The sequence below is a fragment of the Astyanax mexicanus genome, chromosome 21 (genome assembly GCF_023375975.1).
Source record: "Astyanax mexicanus isolate ESR-SI-001 chromosome 21, AstMex3_surface, whole genome shotgun sequence".
Lineage (NCBI taxonomy): Eukaryota > Metazoa > Chordata > Actinopteri > Characiformes > Acestrorhamphidae > Astyanax > Astyanax mexicanus.
In genome coordinates, this window is record NC_064428.1 from 24158364 (window position 1) to 24185591 (window position 27228).

The 27228-nt window shown below is 35.9% G+C and overlaps 1 protein-coding gene across 2 annotated transcripts in view; it reads left to right on the plus strand.

Moving 5' to 3' along the window:
• Positions 1-8642, plus strand: part of LOC103033078 (VPS10 domain-containing receptor SorCS1) — a 389355-nt gene extending 380713 nt beyond the window's left edge. Inside the window, exons 24-27 of one of the 2 annotated variants that reach the window (XM_049469578.1) lie at positions 1873-1972; positions 2174-2279; positions 5393-5559; positions 7496-8642. In XM_049469578.1, coding sequence (XP_049325535.1) covers positions 1873-1972; positions 2174-2279; positions 5393-5559; positions 7496-7560 — 438 coding nt within the window. In that variant the 3' untranslated portion in view covers positions 7561-8642. Of the gene's footprint in view, positions 1-1872; positions 1973-2173; positions 2280-5392; positions 5560-7495 lie in introns of those variants that run through there. The other variant, XM_049469579.1, reaches the window with a different exon arrangement.
• The last annotated feature ends 18586 nt before the right edge of the window (positions 8643-27228 follow it).

Here is a 27228-nt window from a genome sequence, read left to right on the forward strand (position 1 = left end):
AAGTAACAGGTATTGTAATAAAAATATATATATATATCTATAATTTAAAGAAAAAGATGGTTCCTTTCTAAATGAAACAACACCACAGTTTAGGCTTTCAGCTTGAGCAAGTATCATCGGCTCTGTATGTACAAGGGTTTGGACGATGAAACTGAAACACCTGGTTTTAGACCACAATAATTAATTGTCTCGACAGACAGTTCTGGTGGAAACAGGAGAGTCGAGGTGCACATTAAATTCTGCCGTGATTTGGACAGCCGTGGTTTTATGTTTTTTAGATACAATCCGGGTTAGCACCCTAACATCCCTTTCAGACAGCTATCTCTTACAGTGTCCACAGTTAATCCTGTTGGATGTGATTGGTCCTTCTTGGTGGTTTTGCTGACATTACCCTGGATACCGTGGCTCTTGATACATCACAAAGACTTGCTGTCTCGGTCACAGATGCTCCAGCAAGACGTGCACCAACAGTTTGTCCTCTTTTGAACTCTGGTATGTCACCCATAATGTTGTGTGCATTGCAATATTTAGAGCAAAACTATGCTCTTACCCTGCTAATTGATCCCTCTTCACACTGTGCTCATACTGGTGCAATGTGCAATTAATGAAGATTGGCCACCAGGCTGCTCCAATTTAGCCTTGAAACCTCCCACACTAAAATGACAGGTGTTTCAGTTTCATTGTCCAACCCCTGTATGTGTGTGTGTGTGCGATAGACAGAGATATTAGACCAAAACGACTCCCCTCCCACCTCATATATCTTTATTTCTGACTCAAGGTGACGTGCTTGATATATGTCAAAAGGCACTGCCGTGTCTGGCGAGACACAACTGCTATTCCAAATACAGCTCGTCCGCACTGTAAAGACGCCATACATCACAACTCAGATACAGCCTTAATGCACAACAGCAAATCTGTCATTTTTCACGTCCACCGAGGAGCTCAGTCGTCTCAAGGTTGGCGTCAAGGTAGCCTCAAGGTGGAGGTAGTGTTAAGTGTATTCGTAGAGGATTCGTTTCAATAAACATCGTCCTTGTGAAATGCTGTCTATGTATGCTAGATATAATTTGCACCTGCTATCAACATTAGAAAATACCTCAAGAACCCTGGTGAAAAAAATATACAGGGGTTGGACAATGAAACTGAAACACCTGTAATTTTATTGTGGGAGGTTTCATGGCTAAATTGGAGCAGCCTGGTGGCCAATCTTCATTAATTGCACATTGCACCAGTAAGAGCAGAGTGTGAAGATTCAATTAGCAGGGTAAGAGCACAGTTTTACTCAAAATATTGAAATGCACACAACATTATGGGTGACATACCAGAGTTCAAAAGAGGACAAATTGTTGGTGCAAGTCTTGCTGGCGCATCTGTGACCAAGACAGCAAGTCTTTGTGATGTATCAAGAGCCACCAAGAAGGACGAACCACATCCAACAGGATTAACTGTGGACGAAAGAGGAAGCTGTCTGAAAGGGATGTTCAGGTGCTAACTCGTATTGTATCCAAAAAAACACCATAAAACCTCTCTTAGGGCTCCAGCAGCTGATGGCAAGCTACATGAACGGGATTCAAACCAATTATTTCCTGATCATAGTGTTAGCGCTTAGCCCACTGGACCACTTGGAGCCCATTCTGTCCGTTTCTGAGTTTTTCTGAGTCTATTTTTGAATAATTATTTTTTGGTAAACTTTTGAATTGAATGTTTGGGTCATTGTCATGTTGCATGGTCCACCACTGTAAATAAGATTGTTTGTTCTAAAGAATCAGAACTACTGTACGGAGTTAATACTTTATGTTATAGTTGTTGGCCTAATATTGCACCAGTTAAACAGTGCAATTATTTAAATCTGTTGTTTCTTTTTTCTTTTAGCTGTTGGAGTTAGTTCTGGGAGCACTTAACCAGAACCAGGTCCAGTTCACCTTAAGACCAGGGGTTCAAATCACAGTCTACGCTGCACAGTTATCTGCAGGTCAGTCTCTTTTTCATTTTGTTTATTCATTATTTATACTATTATTTGAAGTTATAGTTCTTCAAATACAACATTTGCTGTTGGTTATGTTTACAAGATGAATAATCAGAAAGAGCAAAGGGCACTTTGCTGTTTAACCAAACATATTTTTAGGTTGATTGTGTTGACTAGTATGTTGCTTTTTTTCTCTCCAAAATATAGCACCCCTAGTGGACACCAGTGAGAACCACAGCAGTTCAGCCATGCTAATGCTCCTGTCGGTGGTGGTGGTGGGTTTAGCTGTGTTCCTCATCTATAAATTTAAAAGGTAATGTGACCAAACCTGCTCTTGTGTCATGTTTAGTGTACTTTCACTTCACTTTAGCCTCATCCATCTATTTAAAATATATTGAGTGTAGATGATGCAAGAAGTATGCTAAGGCCTTTAAAGTGATAATTAAGCAATAACACATACGAGGTTCATGCTATAACATGCTATAACTGCACAGCAGTGCCAATATTACATGTTATAGCATGAAATTCAAGTGTATTATTGCTTAATTATACCACAGTTCCATTATCACTGATTTTGAAAGATTTTGAGTTAAAGAGAACGAGAAAATAGTTCCATTGCTGCTCTGTTTGTAGCTGCTCTATTTGGTTTGTAAGTGCTGCACTGTTGCTAGGTTACCTGTATGTGTCAGAGTGATATATGGAGATCTTCAGGGGCAGTATATTACTAGCTGATAATGGCACTCGTTATTGCACCACGTTATTGCACCACTGATTAGTGTGTAAAGTATGTATGCGAATGTTTTTTTTTTGGTGAACTTTTGAATTGAATGTTTGGGTCATTGTCTTGTTGCATGGTCCACCACTGCACATATGATTCAGTTCTCAAGGATCAGAACTACTGTACAAAGTGAATACTTTACGACATTTTGGCATTATGTTACTGTTATTCATTTAACTGTATTGTATCTGAATGTATCATGCTCCTTAGTGTACCAGGATGCATGGTATAGGCCAGGTGTGAACAGGATTGTTTTAGTCATTTTTTAGTCCTTATTTAATTCTGGTTTGTTTTTAACCAAACTTAATTGCACCACTGATCAGTATGTAAAGTCTGTATGCACAAATCCAAGTGGAACCCAGTCTAGACCAGCAGATTAAACTGCAGGGGAGTGATAGAAATCCAAAGATATCTGGAGTGATACTTCATTGCTTCCATTAGGCCCCATAACCCTCAACCCTGTTCCTCTGAAGCCAACACTCAAACCTCCTCCATCACAAGATCAAAGGCTAAACTGCTCAGAGATCACAGGGTTACTGGTAATTTGGATGGTGCACTTCCCTCAGGCCGTCTAGACAGGCCGACCGCCCTGTCTGTTAACTATGACGGCCGCTGTCAGTTAAATATGACAGTCCGTCAAAGCGCCCGAGTGATATTTCTCACCCCGCGTTCCTGGAAGGTGTTCAGATTCCTTTTGTCTAAGTTGCTCGCAGCGAATTGGAAATGTCAGTCAGCGCTGCAGACATTATCAATATTTAGCCCTTTGGGCCTCGCGAGCTGACCTTTATGAAATGTTAAATTATTACAGCGGCACCCCCGGTCGGATGGGTGCGAAAAGAGCAGGAGGGGTCAACAGTAAGACAAGATCTAGCAGGCCGAGACAGGGAGCCAAAGACGAAACGGGAGACGGCGCGAAGTAAACACACAACAAAAGAAGTTTACTGACAGCTGAGCTTTATCAAAGTCTTTCCTGCCGTAAATAAATTTATTTCGACCACTGTTCAGAGATAGTGATCGTTTTTAATACAAATCTTCGAGATGATGTCCTGAAAAGAATGCAGCCTGCGGCCATGCTGTGAAACTTCTACACCTTCTAATCCAATAAAAAAAAAGACAGATCAGACCTGATTTTATCCACAGGCAATTAATTTGATGCAGAGTAGAAATATGTTTATGATAAAAGAGAAAGGACTTGTGATTCAGGAGTGGCCCTTTGACTTCTGTGATAGCGTAAGATTGTAAGTAAAGGTGTTTACTTTTCTGCAGGGAAAAAACATGTCTTACTTATTTCTCATTCTACCTGATGATATATAACAGATATGGCAGACACCGATTGGAATGATAGCCACAAGGTTATTTCTTAATAAAAAAAAGCACCAAAGTAGCTCAGCTAGGTAAATCATTTAGTCATGCAGGCTTCTGCCCATTCACATACCTCTGACCACTTACAGCCTTGTGCCCAGCCACAGGCCTCTGTCCTTTCATAGGCTTCTGCCCAGGCACAGGTTTCTGCCCAGCCACAGGCTTATTACCATTCCTGATCTTCTGTCTAGCCCATTCACAGGCTTCTGGCAATTCACAGGCTTCTGCCCATTCCTGGGCTTCTGCCCATTCACAGGCATCTGTCCATTCACTGGCTTCTGCCCAGGTACAGGCATCTGCCCAGGTACAGGCTTCTGCCTAGACACAGGCTTCTGTCCAGCACCAGATTTCTGCCCATTCACAGGCTTCTTCCCATTCCTGGGCTTCTTCCCAGCCAAAAGCTTCTGCCCATTCACAGGCTTCTGCCCATTCACAGGCTTTTGCCCATTCACAGGCTTCTTCCCATTCACAGGCTTCTGCCCATTCACAGGCTTCTGCCCATTCCTGGGCTTTTGCCCGTTCCTGGGCTTCTGTCCATTCACAGACTTCTGCCCAAACAAAGGTTTCTGCCCATTCACAGGCTTCTGTCCAGCCACAGGCTTCTGCCCAGCCACAGGCTTCTGCCCAACCACAGGCTTCTGCCCATTCACAGGCTTCTGCCCAACCACAGGCTTTTGCCTATTCACAGACTTTTGCCCATTCACAGGCTTATGCCCAACCACAGGCTTTTGCCTATTCACAGACTTTTGCCTATTCACAGACTTTTGCCCATTTACAGGCTTCTGCTCTGGCACCGGCTTTTGCCCAAACACAGGCTTTTGCCCATTCGCAGGCCTCATCCCAATGTGTCTGCTGTCACAAATACACTGTCATTAATAACAACTTTGTCAAGCACCATTAGGTTTTCACTTACTTTTTCTAGCTTGCATTGTAGGGGAGACCATAGTTGATTTTCAGAGTTGTTTTTAGCACAAACACTTGTATGTTTGGAGGATCTACAGATTGGGAACAGAACTAAATGGTCTCCAGGTCATTGCATTTAAAGAAAGTTTCACTTACTTTTTCTAGCCTGCAATTTGTATTTGTACCATTGCCTAATATGCCCAATAAAATACACGTTTTTGCCTGGTAGTAAATCTGAACTTCCTTTATGCCATTAGGTCATCTAGTAATGAGCCTTCTCTTCTCCTGAGGTTTGCAGTCCTCTGGCGAGCTGCTTTGCTCATTTCTAATTAGTGCCGGACGTTTACCTTCCCCCTGTATCTCATTGTAACTCTTTCCTCAAGGAAGATCCCAGGCCTCCACCTCTATGCGGCGATGCAGGACGAAAAAGAGCAAGAAATGATCCGGAGTCCAGTGAGCCCGACGGAGAGCACCCCCAGCTGCAGCTCTCAGCGAGAGCTTCTCACCTCACCGGAGCCTCTGGACACCGAGGTCAACACACAGCCCATCGGTGAGTCTCTGCTCCCGTGACATATGTTGGAGGCAGTGATCCGCAAGTGTGTGCAATATTTTTTTTATTTTTATGTTGCACACGTTTTTTTGTAGCTCTTACCATATGCTCATCTTGCCTGAGGAAATTGTAAAAAAAAAAAAAAAAAAAAAAAAAAAAGAAAGTACATACAATCAAAACTGACATGAATTTGGTAGCAATATTTTGCTAGAGGTTTCTACCAACTGTTAAGCATGGGGGGGGGGGGGGGGGCAACAAGCTCAATGGATGTTAAAGTTGCACTACTTGAAATATATAACTCAGGGTTTTGTAGTTAAATTTGCTACCATGAAAAGTGTTAAAGTGTTCTAAGGTACTTCGGTTTACTAGATGGTGGGGCTGAATGATTAGAAGAAAAAAAAACAGACACTACAATATTTTCCAATAGTTTTCCTGCGATATATATATTAAAAACTCTAGGAATTTTCACAAGAAAACCCAACCTGATATGACAATAGGCACTATGTGTATCTCAGAATGATATTGTGCTAATATAATCTACCTAATCTGGTAGATATATCATGGAATACTAAAACAATATGAATTTCTGTATCCTTCTGTGTTACAAAATATCTGCAGGTACGAGGAAATACCTTTAAAGACCCTTTAGCCCTTAAGAGTCAGAATAAGAGCACTTTCACAATAAACATAAAGGTCAAAAAAGGTGCAAAAACTTACTATATTCACAGACTTTATAGTTAATCTCTATTTTCTGTCAAACTAATATTTCCCAAAAGCATTCCTTAAATAATTTAGCTCACAAAAAAAAATAAAAATAAAATAAAACCAGAACTGTATTTTCTGTCTTTAGCATTATAAGACATTTGAGAAATGGATTTAAGACAAATAAAGGCCTTTTTAACTACATAGATTTAGACATTTTAAGACTTAAAAAAAAAGACATCCAGACACTCTGTATTAAAGCAGCAGTCCATAAGATTTTCTTTTTCTTTTAAACTAAAATGACTACCATTCCTAAGTTGGGAGGAAACAAAATAGTATAATTAATAGCATCAGTGTCCTGGCATGACCATCTCTTTAATGTATTTTTTAATGTGTTTATTCTAAACATAAAAAGTGTGGAAGAGTGGTCTGGTAGCGTTCTTGTAATTTTTATTTGAATTTCATGCAGCAAATTATTTCAACTAACCAACATTAAAAATACTCTTTCACATGTTCCTCTGGTAAGAATTTCTTAAAAAAACACTTTCTTTTAAAGTCAAACGAGCACTGGATGTTAATCTACACAGATTTCTCTCCGGAAATTTGTATTTATTTATTTGGGTGAGTGAACCGCTTCCATTTATTTACAGTAAGCTTAGGTTTCCAGATTAGTCAAAACTCTTGTACTAACCTCAGTTAGCGGCTAATGCTGCCCAACAGTGCTACACTGAGAAACCCTGAGTGTTCTGGCAAAGACAGGGCGATAATAGCTAGCGGTTGTCCCACGTAACTTGTTTTAACATGGAAAACACGCAGGCTACAGTTTGACATACTCACCTCTGAATGGTTAAAGAGCGAGTGCTTAGCGTAGTTAGCGGCTAATACTAATACTCCTGGAGAACTAAACAGAAACTCCTGTATAACACTGCACTTCAGCAGAGTGACTTATTATACTGCTTATTACAATCTGACTGGTAAAATTAATACAGTGCATAAGGCGCACCGGATTATTATAAGGCTCACTGACAATTTTTGGGATACTTTTCCCGTTGTTACGATAGCAAGGATGCACTGACATGCCCTAAAATCAAGCTGCGCAATCCACAGTTGATGTCTTGCTTCAAGATCGCTGAAATAGAGCTCAATATGTTCTTAGAAATTGGATTTTTTTAATAAAAAAAAAATTATATTTTGACTCATTTTCTTTATCTTTGTTCTTTCATCTGTGTTGCAGAATGCATTAAGCCTCACCCGCGTGTCAAATTCTCGACGGAACTTCCTACATACATCGACGTCTGAGTTTGTTTTGCAGACTCTCATGCAAAGGACATTGAACATCCAGACACAAAGGTTTTAAGCTTTATACAGTACCTGTGCATGTTGGACATTGACACTTTACTGTGCTTTGTGAATACCAGAAGAAACTTTGTACAGGTTTTTTTATACGTATGTCTATCCAATAAGAGGACCTTTTTAAGGACGTTTATTATTTATAAAAATGACCAGTACAAATACGCAATTAGATAGAATTAAAAGGCCAGCATGTATTATTATCGTTTAAAAAAAATAATGTTGGGGGGTGGGATGAAAAAGGGGAAATATAATATAATAAGACTATTTTTTTGTTTTGTTTTGTTTTTTGGTTTCAGCTTAAATTTTTTAAGCTTTTACACCCACTTACTCTTACTTTACAGTATCGGTATTACTTTACTTAATGTAAAGAGTACAGCAGTACAGTACTCTACAGTACTCATCAGTATATAGAATTAAACTAAAAAAAAAAAAAAAAAGACTTTTATTTTGTACATCACATGAATGTGTTCGTGCGACATGGAGACGGGGGACATTTTAGTGAGAGAAAACGACTCAAACAAAAATCAGAATATTAATGAATTAATAATTCATGATTTTAAATTGACTTTATTTCACTTAAAGCTGTAATCTTTAAAATAAAATTAGATTATAATAAAACAAAAATAAAAAAAATCAATCTGTATATTTTTTCATTATTCACTATGGCCTAAATTCAATTTCCTGTAGAATTAAGTATCCTTATTAAATATAGAGATTATTATCACTATTATTATTATTCTGTAAAGCTTTTTTTCTTCTTTTTCTTTCATTTCTTTTTCGTTTTAGATCTGTTTTTGTTGTCTTTGTGTTGTGATATAATATTTATAGGCACAGTTAGAGTTTTTCGTTCGTTTTTCTTTTTTTAAAAAAGGGGACAAAACATGGACACTTTGGTGAATATTCTAAAGTTGGGAACAGCAGCAGGTTGACTGTTCCGCTCCTGTCGCGAGCGCACAGCGAGATACTGTATATAAGTGTGTGAACTGATCTGTGTGGCGAGTGTAATGATGATGATGATGATGATGATGATGATGATGAGTCTGGTGATGGACAGTGTAAATTAATTATCTGTGGAAAAGCAGGTCATTCGCTGAAGTCGCCATTCATTGACATTCATAACCGCCTCCTCCTCCTCCTTTCAGATCTTCTTCTTAGAGTTTCTAACAAAGCTAACTCGCTTTATCACTTCTCAACCCTTCAACACACAATAGCACACACACACACATATACACACACATATACACATATATACACACATATACACACACAGCATGCACTTTCTTTTTCTTTTCTGCTTCTAAATAAGTATAAGAATTCATACCAAAAGTGTACAAACTGTACACTCTATTCGACAGATATGAATGTGTGGCTTCATGTTTTATTTTTTTTATATATATAAAATTTTAAATACGTGCAATAGATAACAAGATATTCTTTTTTTCTTTCTGAATCATCCTTAACTTTCTTTTTTTTTATTCTGCTCTTCTCTCTGCTACTTGGTTTGTCTTATATGTCTTATCAGTTTTATCATTTTGAACCCCTTCTTCTCCTTTCTTTCTCGCTTGTCGTCTTACTTTTAATTTATTTATTTTTTGTTAACTTTTTTATTTGCATTCTTCTTCACTATATTTATTTTATTTTCTTCCTCTTTTTTTCTTCTTTTATTTCTCTACTTTTCTTCCTACTCATCATCTATTTCTTTTTTTGCTTCTATTTTATTCTTCTCTTTCTACTTACATATATATTTTTTTATTCTATTTTTTATAAGCTTTTTTATTTTTCCTTATATTCTTTTTTTACATATCTTATTTTATTTTCTTCCCAATTAAACTTATTTTTTTGTCTTTTCTTTTTTCTATTCTTTCTTTTTCTTTTTTTAACTGCACTTATCTTTTTCTTCTTTTTGTTCATTATTTATTCTTCTATTTCTATATATTTCTTTCACTTATGTTCTTATTTTTAGTGTCATTATTTTGTCCATTTTTTGTTCTTCTCTTTTTAATTGTTTGTCTTCTTACTTATCTTCACTTATCTTTTCTTACTTGCTTTTAATCTTTTTTTCTTAATTTTGATCTATTTTTTTTACTTTCCTTCTCGTTTTTTTGTATTTGTTTCCTTGTAAATTTAACCTTTCTCTTTCCTACTTCTTCCATTTGTCTCCTTTTTTATTTCTCTATTTTTATGTTGTACTGTTTATTATTATTATTATTATTATTATTATTATTATTATTATTATTATTATTTTATTTTATATTACTATATATCCTTTTTATATTCTTTGTTTTGATTTTGTTTTACCATTTTCGGCTTATTTTTTTTACCCCCAATATTGATTTTTATTGAGATTATTGAGCCTTTAGGAGTTTAAGCATCAATAAACCTTACCAATACTTTGCACACATAAATTATAATAATAAAATAATTAATTATTTCATTAGTCAGTATAAATCCTCTTTTTTTTATTTTACACTCTTCATCCTAATTCCTGCTGTAAACAACAGACACACATTCAGTCATAAACGTAAATCATACATTACCTTAACATAGGCCTGTACTGTACAACATGTCTATATACAGTGAGCATAATAATAATAACACCGACTGCAGATTCTTCTAGTTTCTTCTGAGTGTGTAAGTACGTTTGTTTTAAACTCATTACGTATATAGAACTACTTTTATTTTGTATTTTCATAATAAGCTGATGAATGTACTGTAATTGGGTAATGTCTTTTTCTCACTGATCTGTGTGAAGAGGCTGCATGTTTAAAAAAAAGGGAATTTAAGAGGCATTTTCTTCTTTATCTTTCATTTTCAATGCGTTCTGACAAGCGTAGCCCTGCGGTGAATTCATTACATCAAATCAGAATTTCATCCATAATAATAACCCACATCCTGATATCTCTGTAAAGATCATATCATTGTATATTTAAGCTGTGTGATCTGTAATGCGATATGGGGGAGGATGACACAAGCTTGAGAGATAATTAGGTGCTTATCGAGCAAATAAGACTTATTTAACACAGTACTGTTCAGATGGGATACATTTTTTAAGTATGTGCAGTAAGTCCATACAAAAAAAATCTAATAAAATGAGAATATTATCAAATAAAATGAGCATTATTGATGATTTAGCTTATCTGCTGGTTGCCAGAGTTTGTGTATATAAGCTTAAAGACACACCTAAGCGTAATATATACTAGCGTCTGTTCTTACATACAAAGCTAGAAGGCTTCTAATGAAAACTTCAGTCTACTTCCATGATAAAAAGGTGTTTTTTGACCATTTTTAATGGTAGTAATGGTATTTTTTGGTACTATATAGAATATAGGGATGTGCTGATTTAGTATTATGTATCAGAATCAATCCATAACCAGCCAGAATAAATGGAATGTGTATTGCAATGCATAAAACCCTAGAGATTATTACAATAACTGGCTTTATAACAAATGTATTAAAGAAAGGAAGGAAGCTGGGGGAAGCGCCTAAGTAAACACAACTGTCAAACGAGCGATAGATGTTTATCTACACAGATTTATCTCCTCAAAAAAGTGCTTCCGTTTAGCTACAGTACGAATAGATTTTTAACATTTTCTCTAAGGGTGAGTTTTTAGTCAAGTTTCTCCAGCACTAAGGCTGGAGCGTTAGCATTAGCGTTAGCCGCTAACCGCAGCGCTAGCGGGACGTAAATATTGCCTTAGACTGAGAAACTCTGAGTGTTTTAACACGGTAAACACGCAGAGTGCAGTCTAGTATACTCACCTCTGAATGGCGAAAGAGCTAGCGTTGCGGTTAGCAGCTAATGCTAATGCTGCTGCTCCAGCCTTAGTGCTGGAGAAACTTTACTGAAAACTCTTATAAACTTATAAACTTATAACGCTGTACTTCAGTGGAGTGGCTTTAATGCTCCTTAATACCTAACTGGTAGAATTCACATATATACTGCACACTGAATTATAAAGGCCCACTGCAAGAAATATAAAGCATTATAAAGCCTTATAATGCATTTCTTTCTTCCTTTTCTTTTATATTCCTTTATTTCTCTAGTTGTTTTACTAGAACTTTCTTCCTGCTCATTATCCTTTTCTGCTTTTGCTATTTTTTTTTCTGTTTCTACTTCCTTTTATGCTTTTTTCTTCCTTTTTCATGATTGTCTATACTTCTCTTGTTCACTATCTTTTCTTTTTTTATTTCCCCTTATTGTTTTTTGTATTTATTTGTATTTTTTTTCCAGCCCACTTAGCTTCTTTTAAATCTTTTGCTCATTTTCTATTATTTTTCTTTCTCAATGTTTCTTTTACTTGCTTCTCTTTCTCTTTTTAAGCTCTTGTCTTTTTCTTCTTTTGTTAGTTTTTTATTATTCTATTTCTCTATTTTTTTATTTCTCTACTTTTACTCATGTTCTGTTCTTTTCTCTGTATTATTTGTTTTATTATGTATTATTTTTCTATTTTGCTGCCTTTCGATTCCTTAATTTCTCAACTTGTCCTTTAATTACCTTTTTATTTTTTATTCTTTTATTTAATTTTATTTCTTTTCTTTTACACTCTCTTTTTGCAGCAATCTAAAGTTTTTGGTGTTTAAAAAAGTTATTTTGATCAATATTGATGACAACTTTGGGCTTAATTTGGGCTGGAATTCATTCAATTAACCAGCAGTGAATTTCTATAGGATTCTATGAGATGTTAGGGAGTAGAAAATGTAATTTATCCCATCAGAATAGTACTAATAAGGCTTGTACTGGTATTAATACTAAAGAAGCCAAGCAAGAACACCAGCAATGGGATGGATACTGAACTGACTGGATGAAATACTGTACAATTCATTCATTTCCTCTACTTACTTACTTTTATACGTTCATATGGACGGGTATTTCAAGACATTTCATTGGCCGTCCCAACCGTTTAGGCCTCACCAAGCTTAAAAAAATCTGAAAACAAAACCCCTCCCACTCAAACAGCCCCTCCCCCATCCCACCCCCCATCATATTCACTCTGACTGGACCCCTACAGGTCCACTATTCTTAAACCAAGCTGATGGAGAACATCCAGGCCAGTGTATTTGGCTGCGAGGGAAGACGTTTTGCGCTATGCGTTTTTACGTTAACATCACGCAACGCTGCAAAAAAAAAAAAAAAAAGCTGCAACTGGACAACAAGCAGTTGGAGCCAACCAATGAGAAGCCCTCTCTTCCCTCTCAAGAGTTAGTGAGATTATTTTTGTAGAAGACGAGAGATTTATTACTGTAAAGCTTTTATATAAAAAGTTATAATGAATTTAGGTGTACGATGTTTTTTTTTCTTTCTTTCTTTCTTTCTTCGACCTCGACCCTGTGTTGTGTGGCGTTGTTTCTCCATTCGATGCATTTACAATCATATTTATTCTTATTAAATGGAGTATATATGTTGTTGTGTTCTGATTTTCTTACAATATTTGTAAAAAAGAAAATACACGATGTAATTTGCTGAAGTAACCGACGACGTATAGATAAAGACAAATGAAGTGTCAAATCAAGTGTGGCCATTTTATTCCCTTTGTGCAATAACTCCTGTTTGAAACTTTACTTAGAAATAAAATATATATATATCGCAGTTTATTACATTTCTGGTGCTAATGACAATAAAATGATTTTCATCTTTACACCTACAGGACCATATACAGCATAGCTGCATATATTGTATTACAGCTGTAGCTGAATTCTTCTGTTTTCTTTTGGGTGTGAGTGTTTTTTGTGTTTGCCTATATAATTTCACCTACACTCACAAACTGTATAGTTGTCACATTACATACAAACAAACAATCAACCAATATCCCAACCAACAATTATCTGGTTATATAGCTCTGGAAAAAAATAAGAGACCACTTAAAAATGATGAGTTTCTTTGATTTTACCAAATTGAAAAACTCTGGAATATAATCAAAAGAAAAATTGATTATCAAAGCCATTAAACCAAGATGAACTGCTTGATGTTTTGCACCAGGAGTGGCATAAAGTTATGTAAAAGCAGTGTGTAAGACTGGTGGAGGAGAACATGCCAGGATGCATGAAAAAACTGTGATTAAAACCAGGGTTAATCCACCAAATATTGATTTCTGAACTCTTAAAACTTTATGAATATGAACTTGTTTTCTTTGCATTATTTGAGATCTGAAAGCTCTGCATCTTTTTTGTTATTTCAGCCATTTCTCATTTTCTGCAAATAAATGCTCTAAATGACTATTTTTATTTGGGATTTGGGAGAAATGTTGTCTGTAGTTTATAGAATAAAAGAACAATGTTCATTTTACTCAAACATAAACCTATAAATAGCAAAATCAGAGAAACTGATTCAGAAACTGAAGTGGTCTCTTAGATTTTACCAGAGCTATATATCTATATTTAAAGCAATTCAAGTATTGGATTTAATGTACAGTATAAAAAATCTAATTCACCTCAAATTATTTAAAAATGTTCTTCATTGTTTAGATTATCACTAACGTCATCCAAACTATGAAGAAAAACGTATTAAATTATTTTGTAAAAATATATATCCTCAAGTATCATCAAAAACATGATGATGAAACTGGCACTCATTAGGACTCCCAAGAAAAGAAAAAATACTTTTTTTTTTTTTTTAGTTGCTTTTTTTGTGATCAAGAATTTTTATTTTTCATATAATATTTAAACAACAACAAAGGGAGGGGGAGCAGCAGACAGGCATAAAGAGTGAATGCAAAAGAGAAAGGAAAAATAAAAAAGGGGAAGCATACATTACAATTTCTATGGGTACAATCATCTTTACAGATAGAAATAAATAGGAGGAAGTGTTTAAATTCAACGCATACTTTGCAGAAAATCCAAAATACTCAACACAAAGGTCTGCCATGTTTCAAGTGGCTTTTTTTTTTTAAAGCCAAAGCATTGAGGAACTGGGGATTTTTAGGCTCTATGAGGATTAAGACAATATTTTTTTAAGGACTAGAAGCTACTGTATACACTTACTACATACATTTGATTACTTTATTTATTTCCTCAATAACACTGAATTAAATCTCCAGTTTAATTTACCTTCAGCTGTATAGTTTCAGAGCTCCAGATCATTTAGCCACAGGCTGTGACACATGCTTACCCTCTACAGTGAACAAAAGTGACAGCAGCTCCAGCGAGTAGACAGCTCACTGAGCTTAATCACCTTCAGAGAAAGTAAGAATGTCAGCTAATGCACATGGACACATGATTGTTATGATATTGTTTTACTTTCCAGAATTAACTTTTAAAATATTATAATTTAAAGCATTTTTAAGGATTTTTAAAGAAAAGATTTTCAACACTGATTCCCGTTTCCAAAAGTGATTACCACCTTTTACAACCAACTAAAGTTAGGACATGCAACAAGACAATGACCCAATTCACAATATCAAAGTATAATTGCACTTGGGAGGATGTGATTAGTAGATTTGAATATGTTTATAGAATTGTTAAAGAAAAGATATGCAACACTCATTTCCACTTTGTGAAAAAGTGATTGCCTCCTTTTACAACCCACTAGAATTGAGCTTTAGCTCATTGACAGTTAGATCCTGCAACAAGACAATGACCCAAATCACACAAACAAGGTCTTCCTCCATTGGGAGGGTGTGATTTGTAGATTTAAAGATGTTTAAATACTTTTAAAGCAAATATATTTAACACACAGTCTCACTTTATAAACAAAGTGATGGCCCAATTTTTAACCCATTAAACTTGAGCTTCAGCTCATGGACAGTTTGATCATGCAACAAGACAATGACCCAGATCAAATAAAGGGTCTACCTGCACTTGGAAGGATGTGATTAGTAGATTTGAATATGTTTATAGAATTGTTAAAGAAAAGATATGCAACACTCATTTCCACTTTGTGAAAAAGTGATTGCCTCCTTTTACAACCCACTAGAATTGAGCTTTAGCTCATTGACAGTTAGATCATGCAACAAGACAATGACCAAATTCACACAAACAAGGTCTACCTCCATTGAGAGGATGTGATTTTTAGATTTAAAGATGTTTAAAGATTTTTTTTAAGCAAAGATATTCAACAATCAGTCCCACTTTGTAAAAAAAAAAAAGTAATTGCCTCCTTTTACAATCCGCAAAAATCAAGATTCAGCTAATGGGGGGTTAGGTCATGCAACAAGACAATGGCCCAATTCACACAAACAAGGTCTACCTGCACTTGGAAGTATGTGATTAGTAGTTTTTAAGATATTCAACACTCATTCCTACTGCATTTGAGATTTCTAGATATCAATAAAGTTTTGACAGCATTTACAATATTTCCTCTAGCTCTATGTAGTTGGAAAAAAGTATTGGGACGCCGCTGAAAACAGTGATATTAAAATAAACAGGGTTTATCCTGCTCTTGTTGGAGTAATTGTCTCAACTGTCCAAAGACAGAGTACTTATTTGATTGCATCCAGCAAAAAAGTGTAAGCTTTTGGTCAGGATGATGAATGATCACTACCCCACCTCCACCCAAACTCCACAACTCATCACAACTGTAGCAGCAAGCATTGCCGACTGGACACCAAGAGAACACTGTAAGGATTGATATCAGGTAAGGCTTGTGGATAATGAGAAAAACTGTTCCATTGTTCTTGTCGCATTATTTAAAACTATGCTATGCTACTATGCTACAAACTAGCCAATTGTCACGTTCTAATCTGTTGTTTTTCATCTCTCTGGTCTGTCCCTGTGTTTATCCAATGTCTCTGCCCCTGTTGCTTACTTGTTTGTTTGTAGCTCCGCCCCCTTGTTACCTGGTCCCACGTGTTTCTTGTCCCCATCTGTGTGTATAAATGGTTCTCATTTTTCCTGTGTTCCTCGTCCCTGGTTGTACGTCTAACGTCAGTCAGGTTTTATTTGGTACTCTAGTCCTCACATATTCTGTGTTTCTTTAGTTTTTGGTTCTTGTTCATTTGATTTAGTCTATTTTCAATAAATACTCGCAATTGCATCCACTCTCCTTGTCTCCTTCCTGCTCCACCCTGACACCAATATGTTTTTTTGTTTTTTTTTTTAGAAATCCTACCATAAAAGGAGAATCAGGATTTTTTTTTCTTGTAAAGCAAACTAAGAGGATTGCAAATAGGTTTTTAAAACTGCATCTGAGCATCTTGCACCTGCCAAGTTTACAATAAATAAAGTACATAATTAAACTTTTTTAGCTATGAAGAGGGAGTAAAAAAAGCTAGCCAACCTTAGCTAACATGTGACATTAGCCAGCATCAGGTTCTGGGCACTATAGCTTATTAACCAGCTAGTTTACCACTATAGGATATGTTTTCACCTGGATGACCAACTTTCCCAATACCCTGACCATCAAAAACCAGCTTAGACCACCTGAAATCAGCTACCACACAAAAACAACTGTTCTTAAGCTGAATTTTTCAGAAGAGTATTCTTCTCTTGGACCCTGTTGACCTAAAACAAAATGATAAACCTCAACAGTCACAAGAAATGAACAGATTATGTAACATAATTTCTGTCTGGCTTTGGAATTCTAGATTTCCAGAATTAGCATTTGATGTATTAGAATTTAAATTTTATTTAAAAAAAAAAGAAAAAATATTTAGCAGTCAACTAAAATTGAGCTTCAGCTCATTGGCAGTTGGGTCATGCAACAAGACAATGATCCAAATCACACACTTGGAAAATGCTAATAAAGCACTACAATATGCAATTAGTTGCATCCTTTATATAGATATATTGTTGCCTAGGGGATGTTTCACACCTGGGGATGGAATGTTTTGTTCCCCCAGGGTACCATTTATGCGTATGATGTCATTTATTGTTTAAAATTCCCATAACCTCCTCACGTCCATTTATAGAAAGTATAAACAATTAAATCTTTTTAATTGTTGCCCTTTTCTTTGTGTAAAAAACATCATTTTCGAAACAAAAGATGGATTGCAGCGTTTTTTTCTTTCTTTCTTCAGGTCAGTAATTAAAGTAGGACTTAAATGAAATGAGATTTACTTTTAGGCTCTATTTACTCATAAGCTCGCCGTCCCAGAGGATCTGCTGCTGAACTCCAAAGTCACTTTGCTTCCCAACTTCATTTGCATGGCCTGTTGTCAAATAGCATCCAAGAGAGCCTTTATTTGATTAGCGAACCCCTGGTGGGAGACGGGCCGGCCTCAGCGGTGGAAAAGCAGAACGCTTTAGCTCCAAACTTTCAAAGGTCCCCCATGGTTTATACGCCTTGAAATGCTTCTTATATTTTATAAGAATTAATTATCACTTGTAGCTCTCTGAAATGAGCCCAGAAACCCTGTTTATAGTTCAACCTGTACCTTCAGTTTATTTACAGCTCTGTAAAAAAAATAAGAGAGCACTGAAAATGATGAGTTTCTTTGATTTTACCAAATTGAAAACCTCTGGAATATAATCAGGAGGAAGATGGATGATCACAAGCCATCAAACCAAGCTGAACTGCTTGAGTTTTTGCACCAGGAGTGTAAGGCATAAAGTTATCCAAAAGCAGTGTGTAAGACTGGTGGAGGAGAACATGCCAAGATGCATGAAAAAAACTGTGTTTAAAAACCAGGGTTATTCCACCAAATATTGATTTCTGAACTCTTAAATGTTTATATAAAACTTTTTTTTGTTATTTCAGCCATTTCTCACTACATACACTAAATACATGAACTAAATGACATTATTTTTATGCCTTTGCAATTTATGCAGCATGTGGTTTTACATGGTCTTGTTGGAGAAACGCATAGACGTCTCTGGAAAAGGTATCGACTTGGACCCTTTGTATTTAAATAGTTAAATAGATCCTGAGAGCGGTTTTACACCTGTAGTTGGTTTCTATGATGCGGATCAGTTGATAAGTTTGTTTATGTGGAGCGTTTCTCCCTCTGCATGAAATCTAAACGCACACAAATACACACCAATAAACCACATTGCGAGCACTTTCTCTCCTCTGATTGGTCAGAGCTGTCTGACTCAGGAGCAATAAAGTAAATGTTGTGAGGAGATTCTGTGTTCCAGCATTTATATATCTATATATATATATCTTATATATATGTAAAACGCTGAAAAGTTGCCATTCGCTTTTAAACACAGAGTTTTCAATAGGATGTGCAGCGCAGAGCCATGCGACTGCAAGCAGTGAACGCTGCACATACCAACCAGTGTATCAGTGAGTAAACAGCATGGAGCAGCAGAGACAGCATTTGTTCATAGCTCTGGTAATTAGTGTTATCTGGCTAATAATATATCAGTCTAAACTGCACCTGAACAGCAGCAGTTTAGCTTAAATAAATGGAGAATATTTGATAGCTGGGCCGGCTCGAGAGCAGATCACGTTCCCACCACAAGCGAATCGCTCCAGAGTTCATTTAGAACTGGACCAAGACCACCTCCACTAGCAGGCCTCAGTCCAGCTTTAATTCGCACCAGAGTGCGATTACTGTGGTCAGTCACAGACAAGGGTTCAGCAAACCCGTCAGTCCAAAAGAAGCTGGCCAATAGAGATTCAAGTCGAACGCCTTCTTCTAACCCCGCCCACTCGTGAAAACTGTACCAAAATTCAGAAGCAAAAAACTGAAACAGAAGCAAAGGAGAGATTCCAGAAGCAAAAGTCTTTAACAGAAAAAATCCAAAACAAATCCACAGAAAATTCACAAAAACACAAAAAATAAAAGCAAAGACTGGCAAAATCCAAACTGAAATCATTTTCAAATAACTGTAAAGGATAATAAAGTAACCAAGCATATTTAAAAATATATATTTGCTGTATATTTTTTCTCTTTTGAATTTGCAACATACAATTTTTGCGGTACCACTTTAAAATAAGACTACCTTTATAAATGGTTTATAAATGGTTTACAATTCGTTTATTAATGGTTACTAATTAGGTTGTAAATGCCTTAAAAATCATTAATAATCAGTTATAACACAAGGGCAACAATGACCTGTTGTTTGCCAAATAGGGAACCCACAGCCATCTATATTGTTGCCCTTTCTACATATGTGTTATAACTGATTATTAATGATTTTTAAGGCATTTACAACCTAATTAGTAACCATTAATAAACTAAACCATTATAGATAGACAGATAGATAGATAGATAGATAGATAGATAGATAGATAGATAGATAGATAGATAGATACATAGATAGATAGATAGATAGATAGATAGATAGATAGATAGATAGATAGATAGATAGATAGATAGATACTTTATTGATCCCCGAGGGGAAATTCTAGAACCCTTTTTAGGAAATTTATAAACCCTTTATGAAGGTAGTCTTATTTTAAAGTGGTACCATTTTTTATTTTGATTTTTAACATTTTGATTGTGGATTTTTATTTTTTAATTTTTTATCACAAAATTCACTCCATATCATAGACTTTTCTTTCTTCCATTATCATCAACAACAGAACGACTGGTGAATTTAAAGAAGACAAGATGACAATATGTTTGTTCACTGATAAAAATACAACACAATCTGCGACTAGGATTGGGGCCGACAACACGATAGACATCAGGGGCTTTTTTACCATATTTGTAATTTCTTACAATTTATTCCTAGTGTTCTACCAAAACTATCCCAAAACGAGAGAAATGACTCAATATCTCATTTCTAAGGTTAACCTTCCTTCCCAGGAAAGGGAGGTTTTACCATTCAGCAAGTGAAAGACTTTCTGTTCGCCTTAATATCTACTCTCTGTAATAAGATTAAAACACACCTTATGGCAGTGAGCTATTTAATTTCAGCCCTAAGTCAATTACTAAGCTGGGAAAGCCACACGCTGCCTTCTATTATTGGAGAGAAAGAGATTATGTGCAGTAAATGAAACTAAACACCCTCGACATCCACTTTACACCTCGTTAATTCCATGTTTCACATGAATAAAAAAGAGGCTTGCACAGCCCATGCTTCCATGCCTCCACGCCTGCTGCCTGCGACGCCTCGTCACCCCGCAAACAAGGCTGGCCATTGATTACCTCTCCACACACTTCTGCAGCCGAAGCAAAGCTCAAACGATTCATTTCCATATTGCTGATATTCCTTAAATACATTTCACAGTGCACCCCCATCCCAATTACTCTCATGTTACATTAAACAAAAAAAAGAAGGAAGGACTGTATAATGTGGGGTTTTTTTTTTATTATGCATTGTGCTTTCATCTTGTAATTTACTTGGGTGTATACAGTATAATTAACTTCTAATATGACGACAGAATATATTGAATGCTACACAAGGCAGAGTGCATAGCGCCCATGCTGACATCATGGTTCTGTGAGCTGTAATTAATGCTGGCCTGGATAAAGGCCTTTTCATCTTTTGCATGCATTTGCCGTTTTGCATTATGTAGTTGTTATGCAATATTATGTTATTGTGCTCTTCGCAGATAGCACAACCTCAGCTGCCCACCTCATTAATCAAATGCATGCTAATCCTGTGAAAAAACTGTAAAATTTCCTGTTTAAAAATAGGTCTATTAAAAAAATACCACACTATACAATCCATAATATGTAGCCAGATGTAATAATACACATTATTAAACTTTACTAAAGCATGAGTAGACTGATAAATCTGAGCTCTACTCAAAAAATAAGTAGACTGATAAACCATTGATATGATCAGCTATTGATCTGTTACTGAGCTATACTAAAGCATGAGTAGACTGAAATATCTGACCTCTACTAAAGCATGAGTAGACTGATAAATCACTGTACTGATCAGCTATTTATTGCAGTGTTACTGAGCTCTACTAAAGCAGGAGTAGACTGATAAATCTGAGCAGTATTAATGAATGAGTTGACTGATAAATAACTGTTCTTATCAGTTATTTATTTCAGTGTTACCAAACTCTACTAAGGCATGAGTAGACTGATAAATCTAAACTCTACTAAGGCATGAGTAGACTGATAAATCTGAGCTGTACTAAATAATGAGTAGATTGATGAATTTGAGCTCTATTAAAGCATGAGTAGACTGATAAATCCGAACTCTACTAAAGCACGAATAGACTGATAAATCTGAGCTCTACTAAAGCATGAGTACACTGATAAATCTGAGCTCTACTAAAGCATGAGTACACTGATAAATCTGAGCTCTATTAAAGCATGAGTAGACTGATAAATCTGACCTCTACTGAAGAATGAGTAGACTGATAAATCTGAGTTCTACTAAAGCATGAGTAGACTGATGAATCTGAGCTTTACTAAAGCATGAGTAGACTGATATAAATCTGAGCTCTACTCGAAGATGCTTTCGGTTAAAATGAGCATTATGTTTTAGCTATTTCACTCTTGTATCTCCAGAGTAAGCTTTAAAAAAAACGAAAAACAGAAAGCAGACATGCTTTTTCTGATTGACTACATCTGTGCTCTGGAGTGAAATTGAATAAATTAGTACTTCCTCTCACCACATGTAGTAGAATTGCGATTTGCTCCAGCAAAGATCAAAAAATGCCTAAAACAATCTGTCTAGACATGCTGCAAGAGCGTTAAATCACCACACACGTTCCACAGATAACAACATCCCAGAGGCAAAGCGAACTAAAGCGTGATTTCCATACACACTCGCACGCTGTCAAACCCAGGTAGCATGTTTACACCTTTAAACGACTCACCCTAATGATCCTTCCAGAGGAACTTACCCCTCTGTAGCAAATACAACATCAGCCACAGCGAGAGTTCCTCTAGTTACGAGCCATTACACGCCACAGCCGAAGCACGCATGCATAATAAAAAACCTGACTCGTAATTCTTTAGTCAAGTTTATGGTAATTTCTTGTAAAATAAGAAAGGCAAGAAAAGGGAAAGCAAACTAAGAACGACGGTCTATTAACTCAAGCTCATGTTCGTTAGGCAGCGCGGCTTATTTCCTTCGTTTATGAGCTGCATGATGCAGGGAATGCAAATGATCTGAACACAGCAGAATTTCATTACTTTAAATGTCATTGCTTTTCCAATATTTTTTATTCCCGGCTGCTAAAAGTCACTGTCCTGTAGGATGTTATTTTACGTAAGCATACTAAAAAAAAGGACATTTCATTAAAAAATGTTATGTTTTATTGTGTCCAGTGCTTTGCATAACAGTTCTACTTTGAATGTGCACACAACATAACATAGAAAGTGTTACCAAAAAAAAAAAAAAACTGGATTAATTCTGTGGTTCAGTCTTTGTTAATATAAATGAATGCAGTAAATTATGTTGAACCAGAATTCATTTCAAAACATCTCAACTAAACTGTAAACCCATATGTTTGAACTCAAATGAATTAATTCTGTTTTATACTGTAAGCCCGGATAAGTTGAATTTACCCCCAAAAATTTGAGGAAACCGGTTGCTTTAAAAAAGTTAAGTAATGGGTAATGAAAACTTAAGTTAGCATAGCTTAAAACATCAAGTTATTACAACCAAAGGGGAAGTTGATTTAACTTATTTATTTTTGTTAAACTATAAGACCGGATAAGTTCAGTTTACTTACAGTACAGTCGTTTGCTTAGTTTTTTTTTTTTTTAACTAATAAGGAATAAAAACGTGAGTCAGCGTAAATTTAAACATCAAATTATTACAACTGAAAAAGACCTTGATTTATTTCTTAGGTAGCCCAGGGGGAATCACTACACACTGATGGTGAGTGTTAGTCAGAAACTGTTGGACACACCCAGTATGCAAATAGCTTGTGACAGAAGCCAATGGAAAAGAAGCTGTTAATGACAACAGACTAAACTCAGTTGGTTCAACTCAAAGATCTCAGTTTGAATGTTTATATGTGCCAACAAATGTTCAACTAACACAAAATAATTGAGTATTGTTTAGAAATATCCAACTTTATATAAAATAGACTTTAATCATTTGAGTTCAAACTACTTCTTCTAGTCTTCACCCTCCTTGTGTTGTGGCATCACCTGTGATGGGATATACAGCTAACTAACAACTAATCTGGTGGGACAATTGGTCTAGCTTAAGTTTAGGCAAAATGGAAAATACATTTATAAAAAACACATTATACACACATTTATCGTTACTACATTATGAATTGTGACCATAATGCATCTACAAATGTGTTAATAAAATGTTATACGTCAAAATTGAGAGCCTCAACAAAGCTGCCTAAACATGTTATACTGAATTATACTTATATTATACATTATAATAGCTTACAGTATATTAGATTATGATGTATTATAGTGGGTCTTTGTGCATTCTAAGTAAAGTGACAGATCATGCCCGTCATGGGAAAATATTTATAGTGACAGATATTTGATATTTTAACCCAGATGTGTAATAAAAACAAAAGCAAATGATACCAGATTGCATCTCCCTTACCGGTCCCTCCAACTCCTTATATATATATATATACATTGGCGTAGGAACCGAGGGGGATCAGAAATAGGTGGATTGGTCCCCCATCAAAAAAGCAGAAATTGTTTTAAAATAAACTTTTATTTTGAAGTTCTTTTATTTTGAAAGTGGAGTAAATGTAATTATACAACAGAGTTGACTTGCCAAACTATTATAATAAAATTAATAATAATAATAATAATAATAATAATAATAATAGTAATAATAATAATAGTAACAACAACCAAATCTGTCATATTGTTTTAAATATTAGGTAATAACTGATCATGTTTTTTGTCATATATGTATAGAATTCAGAAATTTCACAGTGCAGAAAAAAGTATAGAAAAAGTTTATTTGTGATTAACTGTAATTCTACAAATGTTGTTCGAAGTCACTATAGGGTGGGCTTTGATTCATATTAGTAAATGTGCATCCCCCCCCCCCCCCCCCCCCATGTCAAACCTGTTTCTACAAAAGCAAATGAATGGCAGTGCATTTTTTTTCCATTTCTAGTCTTTATGTATCATCCCTCATCTCTTTTTCTCCTTTGCTCTGCAATATCCTTTACCCTCAACAGGGGGAAGCATGGGTCCACGAGCTTCTAACATTCCAAGCAAGCGACAGTCCAACAAAAGGAACAGACAGACACCACCGGCGGCAGCAGCGGCGGACGCCACCGACAAACCCTGCCTCATTTTCTCCTTCAGCCCAGTCTTATGAATACATCGTCCTTTGTTTTAACAACAATTACTGTCAAATCAGACACCCACCGCTCTGCTTAACCAGTGGAAAAACATAAGTGCGGGCGGAGACCCCCTCCGGAGGGGCCAAGCGCCACGCGGCAGATAACAATAGACGCAACACCGAGGCGTTAAACGAGGCGTCTGAGCCGGGGCTCGAGGTGACTCCGTAATCACAAGCTAGGTGGACGCGTGGGCAGAACGGGATGACAAAACATGGCCTCCGTTCTTTGCTCTGGAGCCGGATGGATGGGCCTGGATGAAGCCTGGGCAGGATTGAATTGAATTGAAAGCGGCCTCCAGCTGGGGGACGGGAGGGGAAGGAAGAGGAGGAGGAGGAGAAGGAGGAGTGACGTCAAGCAAAACCAGGACTTTTACAGAACTTTAGTACAGAAACTTCAGACAGTGGAGAAAAAGAGAAAGAGAGAAAGAAAAAAGTGGGAAAAAAGGAAAAAGTGAAAGGAAAAAAAAGCCATGCTGAGCCAGTCTGCACCTGGGGTCAGAAAGCCTTTTTCCCTTGTGCTGTTATTTTAATCATGGCAGGGCCATTGAGCGCGTCGCTCTTTTGCGAGGCGGCCATGCTGGGATAAGTGGCAGGGGAGGAAGAAGCAGCACCCCCCTCAATCCCCCCCCATCCCCCTCGGAGCGCACCTCACTCAAGGACACGTCTACCGTGATCCAGAAGATACAGAGTACAGAGAGATGCAACCCACTGAGCATCCTCACACCAGTATATTTTGCAGAACATATAATCTACATTGTATATAATATACTGTTTGTTAAAAAAAATAAATAGCTGCTGCACCTAGAATGAATCAACCGAAAAAAAAGAAAGAAAAAAAAAAAACAGCAATAAAACATGGGGTTGGTAGTCAGTCATGCCAAAATAGGTTTTGCAACCACACGTAAACATTCAACATAATTAATTGTCTCCCCTAACTTAAAATACATTAAGTTTCTTGTTAAAAGTTGATGTGACTAAATCATCTGTGTTGGTAGATTATTTGCACATGCTCAGTTCGACCCTTTCGTTTTGATTTGAATCAACTTATAATAACTGAGTTTAGTCTGCTGTCATTAACAGCTTCTTTTCCATTGGCTTCTGTCACAATCTATTTGCATACTGGGTGTGTCCAACAGTTTCTGACTAACACTCACCATCAGTGTGTAGTGATTCCCCCCAGGCTAGGTTAGGTAAACTTGTAGAGCACATATTTTGATTAAATGTTTGGTCTTTGTGTTGTTGGCTGTAGAACAAGCATCATTTACTTTCTCGCTTTGCTCTCAGTACTTTTAATTCTTTACTGTTTTCTTTCATCTACTTTTCTATGAGTATTTCAAAAAAAATAGTTGAATGAAGCCCAAAAGAAGACTAAATATTTGTTAAGTTCATTGTACTTAAAAAATATACTGCATGAACTTAAAATTTGTTAGGTAATCAGTTACAACTAACGTTTTGAGTTTAGTCAACTTATCAGGTTTTACAGTGTAATTAATAACCATTAATAGACATCTTTATGAACCACTCGTACACCATTTATATAAGCTTCATTTTTCTGAGCTGTAGAAGCTCTTTATTGGTTGTGCTCTCAACGCTGTTTGCTCTACAGCTAATTTATGTGAATTAATAATTTTGAGAATAAATATTTGTTCAGCTCCACATAGTATTAAAAATAACTAAAAAACATAAATTTTGAAAACTTAATTTGTTTAAGGCAATGAATTACCTAAAACAAATATTTGAGAAGACTTAACTTATTATGGTTGACAGTGCACATGAGTCGAATATACTTAAATACACTAACAATTATTACATGCACTACTAAAATAATTTATGCTCAAATTGTTTGAGTTGTTAAACTTAAATTGTTTAAGGCAATTGGTTAACTCAAATCATTTGAGTTTATTTATTTTGTATTTACAGTGTATCATTGACAATGCTAATTGTTAAAACCACAATTACCAGACCAAAGGATCAGACAATGGGGATATATATTAATAGGTATGTGTGGAATTTCTAAAAAAAAAAAAAAAAAAAAAAGTGTGTACAGAATTGACTTGAGTATTGACTTCAATATGTACATTAATATTTCAACATAAAACGCATCACAACACTAAGAGTTTATCTTTTAGGCTTACTTACTTTCGGCAATGACTGCTGATGCAATAAGCTGATGTGATGTTTTATTCATAAGGAAGTGATGCACATGTTTTTATAAACTTTCTATCTAATAATTCAGAACTTCTGATGAAATATGCAAGCAGGCCACAGTGACTCAAACAACGCATGAACTGCATGACTATCAATATACTGTAAAAAAGTGTATTTGAGCAGTAGTTAAAGTAATACAATATTTTGAATGGAATAAGAACATGGTCAAATCGAACTGCTCGACTACTTGAATATATTAAGAAAATAAAAAAATTGGAAACACTTAACCTGACAATCAAACTAACTCAAAAATAATTATTTGTATACACATTTAGATAATCTGTATCAGATCAACTTTTAAGCAGTTTGAGTTAAGGTGGATTGACTGAG